The 18,892-nt window shown below is 34.2% G+C and overlaps 1 protein-coding gene across 1 annotated transcript in view; it reads right to left on the bottom strand.

Annotated features, from left to right (window-relative positions):
- The window catches only part of LOC136025000 (U5 small nuclear ribonucleoprotein 200 kDa helicase-like), a 127,827-nt gene that overhangs the window by 92,071 nt on the left and 16,864 nt on the right, over nucleotides 1-18,892 (bottom strand). Inside the window, exons 4-9 of the mRNA XM_065700625.1 lie at nucleotides 17,432-17,627; nucleotides 13,404-13,585; nucleotides 9,432-9,675; nucleotides 7,242-7,424; nucleotides 2,995-3,126; nucleotides 1,363-1,556 (exon numbers count right to left, since the gene is read on the bottom strand). Coding sequence (XP_065556697.1) covers nucleotides 1,363-1,556; nucleotides 2,995-3,126; nucleotides 7,242-7,424; nucleotides 9,432-9,675; nucleotides 13,404-13,585; nucleotides 17,432-17,627 — 1,131 coding nt within the window. The remainder of the gene's footprint in view (nucleotides 1-1,362; nucleotides 1,557-2,994; nucleotides 3,127-7,241; nucleotides 7,425-9,431; nucleotides 9,676-13,403; nucleotides 13,586-17,431; nucleotides 17,628-18,892) is intronic.

The following is an 18,892-nucleotide window of genomic DNA, read 5'->3' as shown; positions in this document are numbered from 1 at the left end:
GTTAGCGTAGTCAAGATAGATGGCGCCAAAAAGGTAGAATGGAAACGCAACTTTAATAAGTCATTTTTTGGCACAGCGACGGCTTCAACAGGAGTGATTCTGGTACTCAAAAATAGAGCGAAAAAAACTGCATAAGTCAATATCATTCTCACCATGAAAAACCAACTTCCGCGCACAAATAAAAAGGTAAACTATGGTAGGATGTTTTGCTAGCCGGACGGCGCAAGTGACATCTACCGAAGAATACGAATTGTTTTTCCCATGGACAATTATGTGTTGCATGTTCAAGAGTCAGTAAACCTGACAATCTATTTATATGCACAGACAATAATGTTGTATATTCGCATGTTTTACGTAGTTAAAAACATATATTTATATCTATCTCTATTCACAGGTGGGACACAGGGACACAACTACAATGGCACGTAATTAATATGGCGCGTAACGACTTACGCGCGCGGGGGGGGCTTGGGGGGGGCGCGAAGCGCCCCACCAACTAGGTGTTGGGGTGGCGCGAAGCGCCACCCCAACAGCTAGTATATATATATATATATATATATATATATATATATATATATATATATATATATATATATATATATATATATATATATATATATATATATATATATATATATATATATATATATATATATATATATATATATATATATATAAGGACTTATTTTCTTATTAATAATAAGGACTAAAAAAGGACTTGTTTTCAGCTAAAAGTAGCCAATCATTCATAAATGGCAGGGGAAAATCAAAAAGGTTATCTTTTCTACTCTGCAATCTGAACTACGGAAAATGATAAGAGATACGAGAAGTTATAAATTGATCTTGATTATTAAGACAATTAGTTGATAAAACTTTTTTGACAAAAAGCAATGAGCAACATTAAAACTGAAAACAAGCGGAAATTGTTCCGTAGATGAGGAGAGACACCACTCCTCGACTCCTCGCTTTTTACGATCGCTCCGTGATCTTTCTCCTTAGAGAAAATAAACGCAAAATCCTGCATTTTGATAGATAAGAGCTTGAAACCTCTACAGCGAGATTCTCTGGTATACTGATTCTAAGGGCGTGATTTTCATCAAGAACACTTCCCAGTCTGGGGGGGGGGTCCTCCCTTTTTCGAAAATCAGGCAAATTTTTGCAGGTCCGTAACTTTTATGGGTAACATTAAACTTAATCTAATTTATTAGATTAGATATGCTATGGAATTAGCATAAAAAGCCAATTCTTTTGATCTATTGAATGCTTATGAAAATTCCGTTTTTAGAGTTTCGATTACTATTGACCAGAGTCACAGCTTTTCAACTCGATATCACCAACTATTTGATTAGTAATTGAACTTACCGTTGGCGCACAGATGAGCAGATTTTCATCACTGTCAAGCGCAGACTTGTGAATCCTAGATTGAATTCTGTTTAAAGTTTTGAAACCTTCGAAAGCTGGCTGAGCATAAACTGGTAAAGTCGATATTGGTACCAATGATTCATCAGCAGCTAGGGGTTTTGGCTTCATTGCTGGCACATGAATTTCTTCATAATCTAAACAAAATACTCACATTAGCATGAATAACGAAAAACATACCAGTGAAAGACAACATAGCGTGGTTTTGAATACCACAATGCTAAAAATTTCCACCAATTAATGAATTATGAGCCACTGTATGAATAAATGAACTTTAAAACAAAAGAAATTAAATACAAAAATCAATTCAAGCTAAAATTGAAAAAAATGGAAGAAACAAGAGTGGGGCCACCGCCCCTTCGAGTGACTAAAAACTATTGCCATTTGCATTTTGTTGAAAACACTGTTTATTTTGAGCTTTGCGTTTCATAGTATTTTTCCGGTGGTTCTGGTCAGAACATACAGAAAAAAACAAATCGAGTTTACAAGAAACATAGAAAAAAATTTTCAAGACACCTTTCTCGTCACTTTTTTTTATTCCGTTTCATTCAAAGGTAAACAAAATTACTATCTACATAAAACATTTAGAAGAAAATTGGTACTTTTTAGATGTTGTTTGTTTAGCTTTCTGAAGAAATCTGTTCAACTATCGAATAAGTATATGATTAACAAATTTTTGAGAGAGAGAGAGAAAGATGGGTTTATTAATATAAATAACAAAACAAAACAAGCAAATGGCCCGAAGCAAAGTTATGATTAACAAATGACTTGAAAACCACAATAAAAAGAAATTGATCAAAAAGGGAAAAACATAGATGAAAATTTACTGTAAATTAGACGAGTGAAAATAAATTTATTGTTTCAGATATACTGAGACTTAAAAAAAATCCTGAGAGTTTCAGCAGCCTTTAATTTTCAATATTAATATGAAAAAGAGTCGCTCAAATATTGTCAGGAAAGCGGAAATGTTACTTTCGCCTTCAGACGGTTCAAGGGGGAGTTTGACCCACTTTTTTGTGCTGATTCCTATTCGTTTTTAAGTTTTCCTTTATGACTCATTTTAATATTTTTTCGATTCAAGGTTCATTCATTTACTCCCAGTAAGTTCTTTTCGCTTGAAGTTTGACTTTTCCTAGGATTTTATATATGCTTGTTTTTGTTCTAATTCCCCTTTTTACTTTTTCTAGAAAACCAATTTCAAGAACAAATTTTTAATTATTTTTTTAATTGCTATTTAATTTTCAAATTTATGGGGAAAAAACTAGGGATGGATAGTCACAGGGATTTCTAATCAGACTGATGGAAAATCTTAACACAAATTTTTGCTCTAGGAAAAACATAAAGGGCTCCTCATGAATGAATTTGGCACCTTTGAGAGTACTGACATAAAATTGGAGCAAAACCAGAAGTCAAAGAAGAAAAAGCGAACAAAAAAAGAGAACTATTTTTCGTTCAAACTCCTACAAGACTTTTATTTCACTTTTCTTTCTTAAGGTCACAGAGAAAATCAGAATTGCGATAGTGATAGCAAAATGAATCCTAGCCAAACCAAATATAAGATTGAAAAAAAATTACTTTTCCTAATTCGCTTGTAGGACCCTTCGGGGTACCGAGTCTCTGGCAAAAAGCGTGAGCCCTGCGTAAAAGCCATGTCTTCTAGATCAATAACTTTCCGCTGCCCTTCAACAAGTCCAGACTGAGCTTCTCCTGAAAGAAATAAGAAAGAAATGTAATGGAATGTTTAAAGCTATCGAATCTAATATCTTGGAACTTTAGCAACAGCCAATAGACAAAAACAACACGAAAAAAACGAAAATTTTCACAAGAAAAGACGCACAACAGATAGAGTAACAAAGATTCGTTAAAAAAATTTCAAAACATTTACAAAGCTTGGACTTCATATTTTCAGCAACTGATACAATCCCATCGCACAAACATATAGTCAGAATTGAAGATGAAGGTTTCCCTATCTAACTAGTTTACCATTCTGAGTCACTGAACTAAAATCAATTCATTCTCGCTAAACTTCCAATGAATCTATAAGCAAATATTTTACATGATTTTTGACCGCTTCTTACTGTTGAGTCGTGTTGATCTAGATTATATGTTAGACGTATACCAAAAACGATAATTTCGTTTTGTTAAAATCTCATGTTAGAAGAAATTTCAGGTGTTCGATCCTGCACCATAATATACATTTTGATTGAGTTTGTTTAGGGTCTTTGGGACTGTACTGAATTTTTATAAGGAATTTTACCCAAAAAAAAAGGAAATTTTTTTCCGTATCTGGGTTTCTTTTGTTCTTTCCTTTGTTGCATAGCCTTTATTCATCTCTTTTTTAGTTTCTTGAACGTTTTTAACTTCACAGCCAAGTTTTTTATATTTTCCACTGATAAAAGTTAATTTTTTTTGGCTTTTTATTATTCAAGTTTTTTGTAATTTTTGTATTTTCATTTTATTACGTTTGCCGACGATGAAATGCTGTACAAAAAGTAGATGGGCTCGGGGTTATCCAAATATTTCCGGGATAAAGTCAGATAGCCGAATCTTTCACTATATTGACACACAAATCGAGGATATTCGACAATTAGTTAGGATCAACATACTGTGATTTTATGAAATTATAAACAAGTAACTTACTAGAAAAAGATTAAAATCAAAAATTGTTTCCATAACCTAAAAATCCTAATATGTTCATTTCAATAAATAAATTACGGCATCATTTGTTTCACTGCATCATGGAGTATCAACCTCAGTAAATACTCCAATGATTCTCTCTGTAAAGTGATGAATAATTTTCTAACTTATGGATAAAAGTGCTATCTAAAAAAACAACTGAGAGGCGGCTAAAAACCAGTATCGTAGTCTTTTGTACCGTATATACATTCGCCTTCCTTAGGCTTGCTTCATGAGGCTAGAGATGTTTTAAATAATACTACAAAACATGGAAGGTTAAAGAAGACGTGTGCTCTAGTGATTCTTGAGGGTCAGGACTAAACCTCGGCACTGTTTCTGTTTTTGTAGAACCCATTTGTTTCAGAATAGAAAACAGAAACAGGTCATCTGTTTTTGTCGGACCTTTCTGTTCTGTCCTTTTTAACCACTTTTTTCCGTTTCTGTTTTTCTTTACCTGTTTTCTTTATCTTACTGATCGCTTGCAGTTGCGCTTTTGTCTGACGGATAAAGGTCAGCGAACTTTTGCGCTTTTACCTTGCAGCGAATGGTCGAAGTTTCTGAATAACAGAAGAAGAAAATTAAAAGAAATGAAATAAGTCAAGTTTGGTCTTGAATAATAAGGAAAAAACGATCCAGATAAGCAAAGTGTGGTCTTGAATAACAAGGAATAAACGATCCAGGTAGGCAAAAGATTAGGCGTAAGCTTGAACTTGGATTGTTGTGAATAAAACTAAGGTGTTCAGAAAAAGTTAGCCACCCCGGGTCTGAATGAGCTGAGCCTAAAACCTTACACCTTCCTTAAATAGTTCTATCTACATACAAAAAACAAACAATTCACGGTAAAGCTACCATGTCACTCTTCTCCAAAAACACTTGTTCTTCTAAATGGTTGATGCATGAAAAGATATCCATAAGAAGACAAAAGATCGATTTATTTAGGATCTTGGATCTTTTGTTTTTGGGTTTTTTTTTACAATTTTAACATTCCTTTTTTAATATTTTCTACCAAAAAAAAAACAACAGCTAAGAGCTCATATGGCACTTGTGACGAGGTCGGAAGACCAAGAGCCAAGAGCTCATATGGTATGAGCTCTAGCAAAATTCTAAGAATCAATACATTGCTTTAAAAGAAAAATGAGAGGCTTAATGCCGGTCGAGATTTAAAATAAGAGCTCTGAGTCACGAGGCAATTCTAGATATCAAATTTCATTGAGATCTGACCACCCGTTCGTAAGTTACAAATACTACATTTTTTCTAACTTTTCCGAATTACTCCCCCCCCCCCCAGCCCCACCAAAGAGAGCGGATCCAGTCAGGTTATGTCAGTCACCCATCTTGGACTTGTGCTTATTCTTAAAGCGTTAAAGCTTAAAGCATTTTCCAAGATTTCTGCCCCCCCCCCCCCCCTAATGACACTGGGTCCGGTCAGGATTTAAAATAAGAGATCTGAGTTTACAGGTCCTTCTAAATATGAAATTTCATTAAGATAGGATAACTCTTTCGTAAGTCAAAAATACCACATTTTTTCTAATTTTTTAGAATTAATCTCCCCCAAAGAGAAGAAGTACTCTAAATCAAACTGGAGCTTTACCGATGTGCATCTTACTAGGATCCATTTGCCTACCAATGACTTCGGTCGAAAGAGTGGCAGCCAGACAGTTACTAACAAGCTTATTTAGCAGCTCATGTGAGCTTGCTCCCTTAGATGAGAATAGGAATATGAAAAAAACAGGGAGTCTGAGTGAAGTTAATAACTAATTTTCTCGGTTTTGAAACAAAACAGGATTAATACTCTCCGTCCAAATCAGATACTGCAGCAGGTCGAAATAAGGGAAACATAGTCAAAGCCTATGAAGACAGAGTTCTCGTTTATCTTGTGAAGCGCTAACGAAATGACCAGTCGGTAATTAACTTTGTTTTTTTTTATATTTAGCTAGCTCTTATAACTAATGCTTTGTCAGCTAAGAAGAAGCTAAGGTCTGTATTCAAGCAACCTAGTAAAGACCGAATCTTAGTATTCAACAATAAAGAAAATACGTTTTTAGAAAAACCATTTTATGCAAAAAAATTAGTTGATGTTGAATCAGGAATGCTAAATATTACCCACGTTAAACTTCAATGTAAATCTTGAGCACGAAAATAAATTCCCCTTATTTTTGAATACAAGCCTGAAATCTCTCAAAAATGATGTTGGATTGAAATAAAAATTATACCATTGTATGCCATAGTCAAAAACCTCTAGCCGCAGGAATACAGTCCTCCACCCTAAAAACCAAAGAAGATTGTTTTTAGCACGGATAGCGCTGAAGTGTCTCTTTTATCTTTATTTCTGCTACTTCTTTTTTCCTCCAGATGCCCGCAAGTCACTAGATGGTTGTAACGAGACGATTGAAGGCCCTTCCGAAAAATTTCCATTCAGATCAATAGCACCAGCTTAATTTTTTTTTCAACCTTCCGCTGTGCCACTTAACAGACTTATTGTTCTTTTACGTAATCTTAAGATCAAAACTATGAGAAAGCTATTTAGCAAAAAAACTAATGTGCAAATTTCGTTTTAATTATTCATGTGTGGTGAGCCAAAATCAAAACATGCATTAATTCAAAAATGTTCAGAAATTAAATTAAAAAAACAAGTTTCTTTTAACTGTAAGTAAGGAGCGACATTAAAACTTAAAACGAACAGAAATTGTTCCCTATATGAAACAGGTGTCTCCTCCTCAACGCCTCGCTCTTTACGCTAAAGTTTGAGTCTTTGCCACAACTCTACTTTTTAAAACAATAAAAAACAAAGCACAAATGTGTTTGTGCTGTTGCATTGGCGATTCCTTTTTTCATTATACTAAAAACTTGTCGAGGGACCATAAGCCTCAAGTCTCCTAGCTTTGAGTAAATTTTATAGTATAAAATTTTATAGTTATTAGACTACAAAGGTAGAAACGGGGGAGGGGCATCAGCATCAAGTCTTCTAGTTTAAGTAAATTTTACAACATAAAAATTTATATATTTATCAGATTACAATGGTAGAAGGTGGGGGGAGCATACGCCTCAAATCTCCTAGCTTTAAGTAGATTTTTTAATTTGAAAATTTATATTTTTATTAGACTACAATGGTAGAAATGGGGAACTATTAAAAGAAAGACACATACCTATACCAAGCTCTTTGTTTTGGCGAGCCATTTTTGCGGATTCACTTTCAACAACAGTTTCGGCTGATCCAGTTTCTATATGTCTTAAAATGGCAGCAGTTTCTGTTTTACTTTTCATTTCTTCCCGAATTTCCTCTTTGTCCTCTTCTGACTCACACATGTTCAATAGAGTGCAATAAAGAACTAGAAACAGGAAAACAGAAAATTTTTATGAAAACAGTATCCATTTAGGTCAATTAAGTCTGTAAGAGTAACTTTCAAAATTCAGAGATAAGAAATTAAATGATTAAAGAAGAACAAGATTTAACGGATTTATAGAACATATTTTTCATGAGATTCACTTCTCTTCAGCGTTTTTGTAGAATTTGCCCCTCCCCACCACGAAAATAAAATTTATCATACAGCCTTGTAGCGAGCCCTTTGCTTTCATTTACAAATTCCAAAGACCTGCACACAGTCTACCATTATACCATTTATACCAGACCAGTATACCATTTTCTAATGATGAGGATGATAGTCTTCTGGTAAAAGCTGAAAACAATAGATAAAAACAATAGACCGAAGTCTTGCTTGTGAATTCGGCTTATTATTTCTATAAATTAATTTTTCATAAAAAAAGAGTCGGCAAATTTGGTTCAGTCTTTCTGTGAAAGTTTCATTTTTTTATTCTTTTTCTTCGGGCACTGATTAAATGCTGAAATGTCTCAGCCACTGCAAAAAATAAGAATTGAGCTAATAAAATAGCTAAGAAACTATTGAATTACTGCTACTTACAGCTAATTCTCCATGAGTTATTTCTCCAAAACAATTTATTCATTTATTCAATTTATCCAGCAACACATTTTGTACGTGCTGCTAGATGTTTTACTGAAGGATTTTTAAAAAATACTATATAATTTATTTTATTCGTTATTATTACTCACTGATAGACCAAAATTTTTGGAGGGAAAGGAGGAGGTTGGCTAGTATTATGACGACCGTTGTTTTTCTTTCTTTCTGTTTTGCTCGAGAGATTTGTAAGCAGGCACTTATTCTCTATCGGCGAATTTGAATAAATTTAGCTGAAAACTCGAATAAACTGCAATGAAGCGAAGGAGGAGCGGAGAACCTCCTATGAATCACTGCTACAGGAATATATTATCAGCATTAATGATGATTGTTACAGACAAAAAACGGCTTTACTTCTTAAATTGTTTTTTCCTTTTTAGCTGTCCTTTGTCAATGATTACACAATCCTCATCTCTTCAAGAATATAAGCACAATGACCATATTATGCCCCTTTAAATCATTATTCAAATTTTATCGTTTAAAATTTACTAGAAAATTATTTGAAGCCGATACGTAAACCACGATTAAATTCTATATTTAATTCTTGTTTTCTATTTTCGTCAACTACAGTTGATTTACCCCATTTACTTTTCAAAACAAAATTTTTATCAGTAAGGCTACAATATTAACACCGTGTGGAAATACAAATAATTGACGATGTACTTGGAAATACGGGTCCCTGAGTTCGACTTTCGATACCCGAAGGTTGGATGACAGGCCTACAGCCGGTCCCTAAAAAAAATTATTAACAGGAACTCAACAACGCCGATTCGACACCCTATACGCCATCGATAGATCTGGATCATTCTGATCTATCTAAATTTAACAGGCTAACTCAAACCATAGAATGATCAATGGCAGGGTCACATCTTATTCAGAAAATAAAAGAAATGATAATTATAATACAAATAAATAAAAATAAAAAAAACAACAAGCATAGAATACAGAAAAAAACAGTCCCTGGTTTTCAAAAAATGCAGTCTCTAAGAATTTAAGTAAGAAAATTTTAAGAGGACGTAGAAGAGACAAAATTTAAACAGACCATTTAATAAAGAGTTGACTGAATTTAGAAGAGGCAGTTTTTTTTTATATATATGATAACAGTGGAAATGTTTCATTAGAGGTAATTTTAGGAGGAATAAAAGAAACAAAATAGCCATGCCAAAACTCACCGAAAATTGAATGAAATCTGATTTTAGTTGAGAAATTATTCACATCATTCAAATAATTTGAGAAAAGTAAAAAAATAAAAGCCGGATAAACATTACACTGGACAAAATTACGACCTTCTTTTCCGAATAAGTTTTTCAGGATTTCTATAAATATTTAGTTTTCGAAACATTAACTTGGAATTATACTTACTTAAATAGCGCTGTTTCTTGAGAATCTTTATGAAGTCAAAACTTTCAAATCCAAGGAGCATGACCAGTTTATTTTCCATTTCTCTTTCGTCCTCTGCCGCTTTGAGAATATCAAGAACTTCAGACGCTTTCTGTTGCGATACCATTGGGTCATGATATAGTTTATTCAATTCTCTCTGTAGCCAATATGCATCAATTTCTGACGGTAAAAGCAACTTTTCTTTCTTCTTACCATTGTCGTTTAACTGGAAAACATGGATTTAGAGGAGTAAAAAGTTTGTAATCACTAGCAGACAATGCAGAAGGATCAAACGTATGCCCTGACTCGAAAATTTCATTTACAAATAAAAAGAAATATTCCTCTATTTTACATTAAGCTTACCAACTTAAAAAAAAATACAATAATCATGGTGAATTATTTACTGTGTGACTGAATTAAACGTATTCGTAAAGAATTTTCGTGTAGTTTGAAAATTACGCTTCAACTGATGATGTTGGAGCTGGGACTATTTAATTGATTTATTATTCCCACTATTTTAATTGCGATTATAAATTCTCATTATTTTAGCAAGTTCAAACGTAAAACACTTAAATTAGGTAGGACTGATTGGATTCCTGATTAGTTAAAAAGGTAAAGGTAAAGGATAGGGCACTACACTTTACAATCCTTACTAGTGGTGTCGATTGGGTGCTACCCTAATTGGGTAAGGCTGAAATTACAAAACCTGCTGAAAATCTTTGGATATTTCTTGAGAAATGACAAAAGTGAATTCTATATACATTTGGGATAAAGATGGTGTATTCATTAATGCGTCGGCCTCATGTAGCCAAACACTCCAATTAGTCTGTCGAAGTATTAAATAAAAAAACGAGTTTTTTTAACTGAAAGTAAGGAGCGACATTAAAACTTAAAACGCACAGAAATTACTTCGTATATGAAAGAGGCTGCTTCCTCATCAGCGTCCCTTTCTTTACGCTAAAGTTTGACTCTTTCTCTCAATTCTTCTTTTTAAAACAGTAAAAAACTTTAGCGTAAAGAGCGGGGCGATGATGAGGAAGCAGCCTCTTTCATATACGAAGTAATTTCTGTGCATTTTAAGTTTTAATGTCGCTCCTTACTTTCAGTTAAAAAAACTCGTTTTTTTATTTAATTTCTGAACGTTTTTGAATCAATGCATGTTTTGATTTTGGCTCTCCGCAGAGGAATAATCAAAACGAAATTTTCATTTTTTTGGGGGGGGCAAAATTTCTTTCTCATAATTTTGATCGAATGATTTAGAGAAAAAAAGAGCGGGGGCGAAGCCTAGTTGCCCTCCGATTTTTTGGTTAATTAAAAAGGCAACTAGAACTTTTAATTTTTTACGAATCTTTTTATTGGTAAAAGATTTACGTAACTTATAAATTAGCTTACGTAAAGAACTTTTGTATTCTCATGTTTTTATTACATATATGAGGGGATTCGCCTCATCGTCAGTACCTCGCTCTTTACACTAAAGCTTAAATTTTATCCCAATTCATTAAGAATGACCCCTGAATCACAAAAGCCGTAGAATAAATAGTTGAAATTACTAAAAATACTTTAGCGTAAAGAGCTAGGTATTATAAGGAGGTGAGCCCCTCATATGGGTAATAATTTCTGTTTGTTTTAAGTTTTATTGCTGTTCCTTACTTCCAGCTGAAAAAGCTTTTTCACATTTATTTTTTAATTTTTTTTTTTTAAATAATGCTAGTAAATCCTGCTCTCCCTTCATGGAAGTTTTCTTCTCCCATGACAAATTCTCGATGGAAAGTTCCCCTAGCATATCCCCCTCTTCTCAACCCCTCCCCCCAACCAAAAAAATCCTCCTGAAAACGCCTGTATACTTCCCAATAACCATTACTATATGTAAGCACAGGTCAAAGTTTGTAACTTGTTGCCCCTCCCATGGGGACTGTGGGGGAGTAAGTCGTCCCCAAAGACATAGTTATAAGGTTTTTCGACTACGCTGAATAAAATGGCTATCTCAGAATTTTGATCCGTTGACTTTGGGAAAATAATTAGCGTGGGAGGGGGCCTAGGTGCTCTCCAATTTTTTTGGTCACTTAAAAGGGGCACTAGAACTTTTCATTTCCGTTAGAATGGGCCCTCTTGCAACATTCTAGGACAACTGGGTCGATACAATCACCCCTGGGAAAAAAAAAACAAAAAAAAAAAAAACAAATAAACACGCATCCGTGATCTGCCTTCTGGCAAAAAATGCAAAATTCCACATTTTTGTAGATAGGAGCTCGAAACTTCTACAATAGGGTTCTCTGATACGCTGAATCTGATGGTGTGATTTTCGTTAAGATTCTATGACTTTTAGGGGGTGTTTCCCCCTATTTTCTAAAATAACGCAAATTTTCTCAGGCTCGTAACTTTTGATGGGTAAGACTAAACTTGATGAAACTTATATATTTAAAACCAGCATTAAAATGCGATTCTTTTGATATAGCTATTGGTATCAAAATTCCATTTTTTAGAGTTTTGGTTACTATTGAGCCGGGTCGCTCCTTACTACAGTTCGTTACTACGAACTGTTTGATTAACATTAGAAAACCCTATCGTGGTATTAAACAGCAAAGAAAAACACTAAGAAAAATCCTATAAATAGAAAAAAAAAGAAATTATTTTAATTTGGCTTCTAGATCATTACTTACTATAGATAAGACATACTTTTACTATAGACATTACTTACTTATACTTACTTATACTTTATAAGACATTACTTACTATAGATCCTGACATACTATGGAAGTTTTCATTGTGTAGTCTATAAAATATACTTTGAAATGGGAATCACAAGGCTAGAAAAGAATGGCCTGCCATCTTTACAATTTATTTAAATTGGAGTAAATCAGAAAAGTGATATCTAGCTGCTTCAGAGACTTCGCAAATAAATCAAGCCGGGCCGATAACTATGGAGAGTAAATTGAATTGGAAACTATAAAAATGCAAAAAACATTTGAATTTTGGAGAGCCGAGCAGTACAAAACTTTGGGAATTTTAATTTGGAAAAGAACTTTTAATTAACAGGAAGTAATGAATCAACTATGAAACGGTGTTATTTTACCGTTAATTTGCAGGTGAGGTTTCAATAATTACCATTCTTCTAATTATAAATCATTCTAATGATTCATTGAACAATTCCTTGAGTATTTTAATGAATATGGTTTGATTCATTAAGTAATTCCTCTATAAACGGAACGCTTACATAGGTAAGCGTTTTCACTGTCTTTAGCATGGTTTTTTTTTATATACTCCTGTTAGTTCAAAGCTTCTAAAAAAAAAAAAATATATATATTCAATTCAATTTTATCCACTGCAAGCAATGTTATCGGTTCATACCTGCTTGAAGCCCGTTCTCGCGTGCATCGAAATTTCAAAGTCAAATAGAAACGTCTCCTTCGAACCGTAGAATTTGATGATTCACATGCAAAAATTGTTCATAGAATCCAAGGAAAAGGGCTTTGAATGGGCTTTCTTAGGTTAAAATGAATTTTAGTAATGAACAAAGAAATTTTTATCCGAGATACAGAGAAAGAATTGCAACGGAACCGAGCTTTAATCTTTCTCTAGGATGAGACAAGAATATTGCTGAAGGCTCTACTGTTGCCTATTATTTGCATCAACAACGCACGATCATTCACACCACCCGACTAAGTTATAAACTACGTTCACTACTAAAATATAGTACTGAATAGAGAGTAAGGTTGGCCAAGCTTCTCTTGTAAACCGAACTAGAAATGGAGGGCGAATATTGGCTTCTAACTTTTATTTCTTGTATCCTTAATTCCATAGAATCGTTTTTATGCATTCTACATGTGACAATGACGCGCAATAAATATTTTACCAGTTAGAAAAAATTTTGCTGTAATCGTGAAATACGTAAAAATCTGTAAAAATGCATCTGTGTGGCCCAAGGGTTACATAAAATCTATAACACCAAATTACCATCTTAGCAGTTATCTTTTCTTTTTCGGCCTCATCTTCTTCTTCTTCCTCTTCTTCCCTTTCTTCTTCTTCCTCTTCATCTCGAATTTCACTGACAACCTGCCCTTCATCTCCTCCTTGTTCTTCAGCATCTTCCTCTTCAAATCGAACCGTGATGCCATGCTGTTCATCAGTGATTTCCTCTGAAATAATGAAGAAACGTCATTATTGAACCAGTGCAGAAAAAAATTACAGAATTCTTGAAAAGCTTGTAGTTTTGTCCCAATTATCAAACCTCTTTAAAACAAGCTAGGTATATGCCATCAATACATATCTATCAATAGCTATAGTGATATATCTTCCTTCCTAGAGATTTCTTGCACAGGGAATTCCAGTGATATTTACGCAACTTTTCTTTTCAATTTTCAATTTCGACTATTTCAATTTTTTCCTAAGTTTTCATTTACAATTTCCATAGTAAACCGTTTCTTTGGCTTACCAGTTCAACTTCTTCTTAGGCTTGCAATTATATTTTCCATCGCAAAACTTTTGAAGAACTTTAAATCAGTTGGAAAGTCTTAACAAAACAAGAGCTAAGAGCTCATATGGCACTTGTGACGAGGCGAGAAGAGCTAAGAGCCAAGAGATCATATGGTATGAGCTCTAACAAAATTCGATGAATCAATAGATTGATTTTAAAAGGAAAATGAGGATTAATTCCGGTCAGGATTTAAAATAAGAGCTCTGAGTCACGATGTCCTTCTAAATATCAAAATTCATTAAGATCCGATCACCCACTCGTAAGTTATAAATACCTAATTTTTTCTAATTTTTCCTCTACCTTTAGCCCCCCAGATGGTCGAATCTGGGAAAACGATCAAGTCAAATTGTGCAGCTCCCTGACACGCCTACCAATTTTCATCGTCCTAGCACGTCCAGAAACACCAAACTCGCCAAATCACTGAACCCCTCCCCCCAACTCCTCCAAAGAGAGCGAATCCAGTACGATTCTGTCAATCACGTATCAAGGACATTTGTTTATTCCATCCACCAAGCTTCATCCCGATTCCTCCACTCCAAGTGTTTTTCCAAGATTTCCCCCTCCAACTCCCCAATGTCAAAAGATCTGGTCGGGATTTGAAATAAGAGCTCTGAGACATGGATTCCTTCTAAAAATCAAATTTCATCAAGATCCGATCACCTATTCATAAGATAAAAATACCCCAATTTTCACGTTTTCCAAGAATTCCGGTTTCCCCCTCCAACTCCCCCCAATGTCACAGGATCTGGTTGGAATTTAAAATTAGAACTTTAAAGCACAAGATCCTTCTAAATATCAAATTTCATTAAGATCTGGTCACCCTTTCGTAAGTTACAAATACCTCAATTTTCAAAATTACCCCCCTCCCAATTCCACCAAAGAGAGCAGATCCGGTCCGGTTATGTCAGTCACGTATTTTAGACAGGTTTCTATTCTTCCCATCCAGTTTCATCCTGATCTCACCGCTTTAAGTATTTTCTAAGATTTCCGGTCCCCCCAACTGCCCCCCCCCCCCAATTACGCTTGATCCGGTTGAGATTTAAAATAAGAGATCTGAGTTAAAAGGTTCTTCTAAATATGAAGTTTCATGAAGATCCGATCACTCCTTCGTAAGTTAAAAATACGTAATTTTTTCTTATTTTTCATAATTAGCCCCCCCCCCCCAATAGAGCGGATCCGTTCCAATTATTTAAATCACGTATTTAAGACTTCTGCTTATTTTTCCCAACAAGTTTCATCCCGATCCCTCCAATCTAAGCGTTTTCCATTATTTTAGGTTCCACCACCCCAAACTTCCCCCAATGTCACCAGATCCGGTCAGGATTTAAAATAAGAGCTTTGAGACACGATATCCTTCTAAATATCAAATTTCATTGAGATCCGATCACCCGTTCGTAAGTTAAAAATACCACATTTTTCCTAATTTTTCAGAATTAACCCCTCCCCCAACTACCCCAAAGAGAGCAGATCCGTTCCGGTTATGTCAATCATGTATCTAGGAATTGTGCTTATCTTTCCCACTAAGTTTCATCCCGATCCCTCCACTCTAAGTGTTTTCCAAGTTTTAGGTTCCCCCCTCCCAACTCCCCCCCAATGTCACCGGATCCGGTCGGCAATTAAAATAAGAGCTCTGAGACACGATATCCTTCTAAATATCAAATTTAATTGAGATCCGATCACCTGTTCGTAAGTTAAAAATGCCTCATTTTTTCTAATTTTTCAGAAATAACCCCCCACCCAACTACCCCAAAGAGAGCGGATCCGTTCCGTTTATGTCAATCATGTATCTAGGACTTGTGTTCATTTTTCCCACCAAGTTTCATCCCGATCCTCCACTCTAAGTGTTTTCCAAGTTTTAGGTTTCCCCCTCCCAAATCCCCCCCCAATGTCACCAGATCCGGTCGGAAATTAAAATAAGAGCTCTAAGACACGATATCCTTCTAAACATCAAATTTCATTGAGATCCGATCACCCGTTCGTAAGTTAAAAATACCGTATTTTTTCAAATTTTTCAGGATTTTTTTTTTTTTATTTTGAATTTTGGTCTCATGATATATAAAACTAACAAAAGAAATTATACTATCAATCTAATATTCATGATTTTCTACTTTTATTATTGTTTAACTGACATCAGCCTTTGGGATCAGAAAAATAATCAGATCAGAAAAAAAAAGTTTCCAAATAATCTCAAAGTGTATAAGATTCTCACTATTTTGTACCTTTAAAAATTCCACTCTTTACCTACAAAGAAAGGCTTGTAAAACATGTTTGGCTAGTAGAATAGTAAGCTAAGCAGAGTTGATTGATGGTCCTCTAAGTATTAATTCTGATGAGAAACATATCTATCACTACTAATCGATAAATGAAACACGCAATATTTCAGCACAACAAGCAAACAAGCTTACTCGCATAAATACCAAAAATATAGCCTTCCGGAGCGACACAGTCGTTTGATTGTTGTCTTCCTAGCCATACCACTGAAAAAACAAACTTTAACGTCCTGACACCCAATTAACTTTTTAGCGTCCTTGATATTAGCTTATAACCATGGAATTCGAAAACAGCGAATGATGGACAGGCAGTTGCTGAATCAAAAACATTTCTAACATGAATATGATTAGGTAACTAAATTGTAACTTGTGACTAATGGCAATCTAAAGTGTAACTGTTTCGATACCATTAAAAAATGAGCATTCTTGGAATCGGAAAGAGTACCAGAATCAAGAAGAATTTTGGAATTGTCCCATCACTGATTTTTGGGTAACATCTTTTTGACTGTGTGGAGTAAAGAGTCAATCAATAGCATTGACAATAAAAACAAACAAATACAAAAAATCAGTTTAATCCATTGACTTCATGAAGGCTCACTTATCACTTTCGAAAATAGGTCAGATACAAACACGATAACCACAAAATTTCATCGCAACCTAACATTAGTAAATTAAGGATCATTTGGAGCAATGCAGTATGGTACTGCTTATAGTTACAAGTCCATTGTTCTGCATATTGTTTTGTAACAGTAAATCAGTGTGTGATATTTCTTCCAAAATGCATCAAAGGACTGTAATATAACTATGTATGTTTGTTTTGCAAAGAAACAAAATTGCTGAAAGTACCAATCTGAAAATTTGAGGAATATACTACAATATGCCAAATTGTGAAATAAAAAAAAATACAGTGAAAGAAAGAACCGTAATATCTCCAAAATACTTGAAATCAATTATAATATGTTGAATATCGTTATTTAAAACAGCAATTGCAGTTGATGTAAACCCAAATGATACTAAAAACGATCTATTTCTCTAGCAGGAATAGTTCAACTAAATTTTAACCCATTTTGTACAAAATGTTACAATCTTGAAATATATTTAATTCAGGTCCCAGACGGTATGTGAATACTGCAAGGCTTCACATTCATGGAGACTCGTTTCTGAATACTTTTAAGAGCCAGAAAGGTTCCAAGATTGATGTTGCTGTTGTTAATAATACCAGGAAAAACAATAGTTACCTGCTTGCATATCTCTGTCATCAGGTTGCCAATCCGTGATTTTCTTTCCGAGATTTACTAAAACAGCAAATCTTTCTTCAGTCATTTGTGCTCCAAATAAAGTCTCCAGTTCTTTCTTTTTATCCTTGTCTTTCATTCGATCATTCTTTAAAACCGTCAAAACCTCATCAGCAGATCCACATAATATATCCATTGGCTGTAAACGTATTAAATTAATTAAAAGGCAATGCTGATAAATAAAATGGCATTTTTATTTATAGCAATCAGTAGTTACCATTTTTCATTTACTTTTTCAGAATACTACCATGATTTAGTCTCTGTTAGTCAGTAATCATATCATCTATTACATTGCATAATCTAATGCAATCAAATCTTTTACTATACTAATAACAGAATCGAATTACATTGCTAATTCGGGTGACCAAAGACAAAAATTAATAGAGAAATGGAATTCACAGATCAAATCATTCTTTAATTACTTTTTTGTGAAATATTACACAATTGTTGATTATGGTGAGAAAGAGGGAGGAAAAAACTGATGCTCATTCTCACCATGCTCATCAGAGCAATTTAGTCAAATGCAGCTTATTAGATTGTGTATACTTCGCTCTTAAGCTTCCATGATGATTTGTTGTGAAACCTGGACCAAAAATATTACTTTTGCTAATTGCTCCATTTTGTAGTTTATTTATGCATATCAAAGGAGAGGTTATGCACCCGTTAGTTAGAGGAATGGCAACTTATGATACAAAGCACATTAGCGAGTATTGGTATTGATTCTCTGAGAACTTACGAGTTTATTCAACATCAAAAGCACTTCGATATTTTTGATCGAGCCCTTTGATGCTTAGTGCTCAAAATGACCCTACTAAATACCAAGAGTACTGATTTTAGGAAATATAATGGTGTATAGAAGTGCGCTCGAAAGGTTTATAGTCGTTATTCATAAAGCATTGAATAAAAATTATATTATTAATAAATTCCCAACTTATATATTTTTGCATTTATAGGCCTACAGCAAAAAGCCCGCTATGAGGGCATTTTGATAAGTCTTACTTCGCTCAGGCACCAGTTCTAGCCTTTGGCCATTGTTATTGCCTCTCGCTTCGCTTGTTTGGTAACTCAGACCCTTTAATCTCGTAAACGTATCATGTCAAATATCAAAAATAGATAACATTATCCTGTTTTACATTTCCTGAGCTTTCTACTCTGTTTACAAAAAACAAGAGCCAAGAGCTCATATGGCACTTGTGACGAAGCAAGAAGAGCTAAGAGCCAAGAGCTCATATGGTATGAGCTCTAACAAAATTCTAAGAATCAATAGATTGATTTAAAAGGAAAATCAGAGGTTTAATGCCGATCAGGATTTAAAATAAGAGCTGTGAGTCACAATGTCCTTCTAAATATCAAAATTCATTAAGATCTGATCACCCACTCGTAAGTTATAAATACCTCATTTTT

This window comes from Artemia franciscana, chromosome 3 (genome assembly GCF_032884065.1).
Source record: "Artemia franciscana chromosome 3, ASM3288406v1, whole genome shotgun sequence".
NCBI classification, from domain to species: domain Eukaryota; kingdom Metazoa; phylum Arthropoda; class Branchiopoda; order Anostraca; family Artemiidae; genus Artemia; species Artemia franciscana.
This window is presented reverse-complemented; position numbering and strand designations above follow the sequence as displayed.